Raw genomic sequence first — 4,226 nt, 5'->3', positions numbered from 1 at the left:
TATATAAAACACACATAATCATGTGTATTTTGTAATATATCCAAACCAAAACACAAGATCCTCTGCTTCCAAAATCAAGATTAAATTTTCTATGCATTAAAGCATCAGAGCAAGCAAAGATACATAGTAATAGTGGTGATATTATCGGCAGATAATATCAGATATTATCAGAATCCCCACTATGTATGGACATTCTGAATTACAAAAATCTACAACTTTCTGGTATTAATGGCCTTTAATTCTTCACCCAGAAACTGTCGATTGTAATCTATTCTACAGTTACAAAGGCTATATTTCTAAAAACATATTTTATTATCTTACTTACTAAAAACTTCAATATTTTTTATTGCTTATTAGTGTCCAAGTTCCTTACCTGGTATTCAGAGCCCTCCATATCAAACCTCAACCTTCTTTTCCAAATTTTTTTCCCACTACTTTCTTCATATAGCACTTGGGCCAGCCAAACTAGACACCGCCATCCTATAAATACTTTACCTTCCTTTTCTAATTTTTTTTCCCCTCTGCCTAGAATGGTTTTAGACCCATTACCATCAACACAAACCCTAACAATCTTTCAAGGTCCCAATAGCAGTAACGTGAAGCAACAGGTATGTGAATAAATGCATACAAATGAAAATATCCACGTATATGTCAGTTTTCTGGTTCAACCAAATACCCTCGAAACAAGGATCAGAAAACAAATACCTAAAATGGTCAGACTGGAATTGACTCATGCCAGATTCCATGTCCTCTTTCTGCTGAACAGCTACTGACTTCATTTCTTTAACTTTATATCCTATCCTCTGCCAAAGCAACATATTCCACCCTCCTAACAATCATCAGTCTCTTTACTAATTTACTCACCGAGGATATTCTGTTCCCCAAAAGAAAGGCTTCTGGAGTTCTCCTGCTGGAAACCCTGGCAGAAAGACAGATAGACAATGTTAAGGGATACAGAGAGATCAATTCAATGATGGGTACTTGCTTTCAGCTATAGCCTTGAGGTTTCAAAGGCCTATCTGAAAGGCATTCCTTGTGAAGCTGGGAAACTACAAGAGATCTAGCTGTCTCAAAGATGACATTAATTCAACTGAGTTTGAAGTAAGTGTACTAAACTGTTTCAAAGAAACTATCTTATATGGAGACACTATTGGCAGTGCACCATCTGCTGTGAATGGAGTTCCCTCAAACCCAGCATACACTTGAGGCTCCAGTCTGTTTAGCAGCTTCCCCTCACACAGAAAGGTCCAGCTTCATAGGCATGTGACCTGTGACCTGTTCAAACATACAGGCCTCACAGGTGGAAGGGTCCTGCACTTGGCCCTTCCAACCTGTCACTATCTGGAAGTTCTTAAAAATCTTATATTTCAGTTTGTTATTTTGTAAGCATAGTCCAAGAGTTCAACAGAGCATGTGTGTGAGCAGAGGTGTCATGAGCAATATGTGTGCCTGTGGTTCCTTGGAGCCCCATTTATAACTGGATCCGCAATGTATCAGGAGCACAGGATTCTGGCAGACCCACAATGTGTGGGAGTTCAGCGAGACTCAAAGTGAGTACAAAGTAAGCATATTACTCTAGAACTGAATAAGTGAGACTCTGCCAGTCCCAAAGGCTACATTTTCCATTCAAATCAGAATTTGCTTTGATCACTGAAAGAAGATAATGGCATTCTGAGAAACATGAATGACAAAAAAAACCCTGTCATATTCTTGTTTATTCCTGGAATTTCCTTGTATTGGCCACCTACTTATACTGAAAATGATGACACAGAAGAAAAGGGAAAGACAAGGTGACACATAGTTTCTTTTCCTTTCAGTGTGTCCTTGCTCATCAGTAAGCCAAAGGTAGAGGATATTGGTAGAATGTATATGTCTTAAGAAGTGAAATAAGGAGGCTAGCAAGTGGTATGGTGGTTAAGGCACTGGACTCCCACATGGCCAACTCAGCTTGAGTCCCGGACGTGGAGGCCTGAAACTGACACCAGGTGTGTGTGCATACATGCCCAAAATCCCAAGAGAAAAAGAGATTGCAGCATGGCCATCCCCCCTGGGAAGTAATTTCTCACTTTCCCTGCCTCTGTATCTGTCTCTCTCTGGCAAGTATATGCATGCTGTGACAAAAACCTTAAAAAAAAAAAAAAGAAAATGAAAGAGAGAGAGAAGAAAAGAAAGAAAAAGAAGAAACAAACAAAGGAAAAGGAAGGAAAAAAGGAAGGAAGGAAGGAGTGACATAAGAACAGTTGAATCAGGTTTGTGCAGCCCACTGATAAGAACAAAATGCAAATGCATAGTAAATGCTCTTATTATTTGCATTTAACACAGCATTACACAATATAAAGATGAATGGTAAAATTCATGTTAATGATTTAAAATTTTAATTTTTCTTGTAGCAACATTAGAGTAACAAATACAGCAGTCCCCCATGTCTGTAATTTCACTTTCCATAGTTTCAGTTATCTGCAATTAACAGTGGTCCAAAAATATTGAGTGCAAAATTCTAAAAATAACAATCTATAAGTATTCACTTGAGTACCATTCTGAGTAGTGGGTTGATATCTTGTGCCATCTTGCTCTGTCCAACCTAGACGTGAATCATGCATTTGTCCAGCATCTCCATACTGTATCCACTACTCACCCATTAGCCACTTAGTAGCCATCTCTGTTACCAGTTCAAATATGCTATATTTAGGGTTCAGTACTATCCATGCTTTCAGGCATCCTCTGGGGGTCTTCAAATAAATTCCCCACAAAAAATGGGGTACTACTATAAAGAATACTGTGCCAAGTGGAGAGAAGGGGACATGGAAGATAGAACAAAGCTTTGTATTTTAGCATCTTCAGTGGCACTTTTTCCTGCTTTCTGAATAAGGGGCCTCACATTTTAATTTTGCACTGGGCCTCATAAATTAAGTAGCTAGTCCTGGGTGATGAGTGGAAGAAATATTTTGCTTTGCCCTTGCAACTAACCACTAAATTTTGCACTCTGGGGAGAGCAGATGGCGTAGTGGTTACATTGCTGGCCAACTGCAGCTCAAGTTCTGGACGTGGTGGCTTGAACATCACACAGGGTGCATGTACACATGTGCTCAAGATCTCAGGAAGAGAATGGAGGAGAATGAATTGCAGTGTAGCCAGTCCTCCTGGGGGATAATTTCTTACTTTCCCTCTCACTGCCTCTGTCTCTCTCTCTCTGTCTCTTGCTCTCTCTGTCTCTGTCTCTCTCTCTCTCTCTTTCTCTCCAAGCGCACATACCACACCCTACAGCAAAAATCTCTTAAAAAAGAAAGAAAGAGGGAACCAGCAGTTAGCGTAATGGCTATGTCGCTGGACTCCCACGTAGTCGACCGTGGTTCGTGTCCCGGACCCGGTGGCTTAAAACTCACGCCGGGCGCGTGTGCGTGCGTGCCCAAGATCCCGAGAGGAGAATGGAGGAGAAGGGATTGCGGCGTGACCATCCCCCCTGGGGGGTGATTTCTCGCTTTCTGTCTCTATGTCTCTCTCTGTCTGTCTGGCGAGCGCACGCGCCCTACAGTGAAAATCTCTCAAAAAAAAAAAAAAAAAAGAAAAAGAAAAAGAAAGAAAGAAAGAAAAATAAAATTTTGCACCCTGGGTTGATCCTGGAAACTGCTCTTAAGATTTATTATAACTGAGACAAGCAGTTGGCATAATGGCTATGTCACAGGATTCCCATGTAGTTGACCGCGATTCAAGTCCTGGACACAGTGGCTTAAATTCTCGCCGGGCACATGTATATGTATGCCCAAGATCCCAAGAGGACAATGGAGGAGAAGGGATTGTGGCGAGGCTACCCCCACTGGAGGTGATTTTTTGCTTTCTGTCTCTCGGTCTCTCTCTGTCTTTCTGGCAAGCGCACATGCCCTATAGCAAAAACCTCTCAAAAAATGTATTGCAGCTGGAAATGCAAAGAACAGTAACAGAGAGAGAGAACATACTTTCTGCAATGACTTTGCCTGAGCTAGAACAACTGCTTTAGACCCCATAAGATTGAAAGCTCTTTTAAGAGTTAAAATGTTGGGGCACCAGCAATTGGCATAATGGCTATGTCGCTGGACTCCCACCTGGTCAACTGAGGTTCAAGTCCCGGACCTGGTGGCTTAAACTCATGCCGGGTGCATGTGCGTGCGTGCCCAAGATCCTGAGAGGAGAATGGAGGAGAAGGGATTGCGACGTGGCCATCCCCCTTGGGGGGTGATTTCTCGCTTTCT

At 41.7% G+C, this 4,226-nt stretch overlaps 1 protein-coding gene across 1 annotated transcript in view; it reads right to left on the bottom strand.

Moving 5' to 3' along the window:
- PHEX (phosphate regulating endopeptidase X-linked) overlaps nucleotides 1-4,226 on the bottom strand; it is a 219,932-nt gene that overhangs the window by 25,211 nt on the left and 190,495 nt on the right. Inside the window, exon 16 of the mRNA XM_027771117.1 lies at nucleotides 865-919. Within this exon, the coding sequence (XP_027626918.1) occupies nucleotides 865-919 (55 nt within the window). The remainder of the gene's footprint in view (nucleotides 1-864; nucleotides 920-4,226) is intronic.

This window comes from Tupaia chinensis, unplaced genomic scaffold (assembly GCF_000334495.1).
Source record: "Tupaia chinensis unplaced genomic scaffold, TupChi_1.0 Scaffold000184_1, whole genome shotgun sequence".
Taxonomy (NCBI): domain Eukaryota; kingdom Metazoa; phylum Chordata; class Mammalia; order Scandentia; family Tupaiidae; genus Tupaia; species Tupaia belangeri.
The sequence above is the reverse complement of the archived record's forward strand: the minus strand, read 5'-3'. Positions and strand labels throughout refer to the sequence as shown.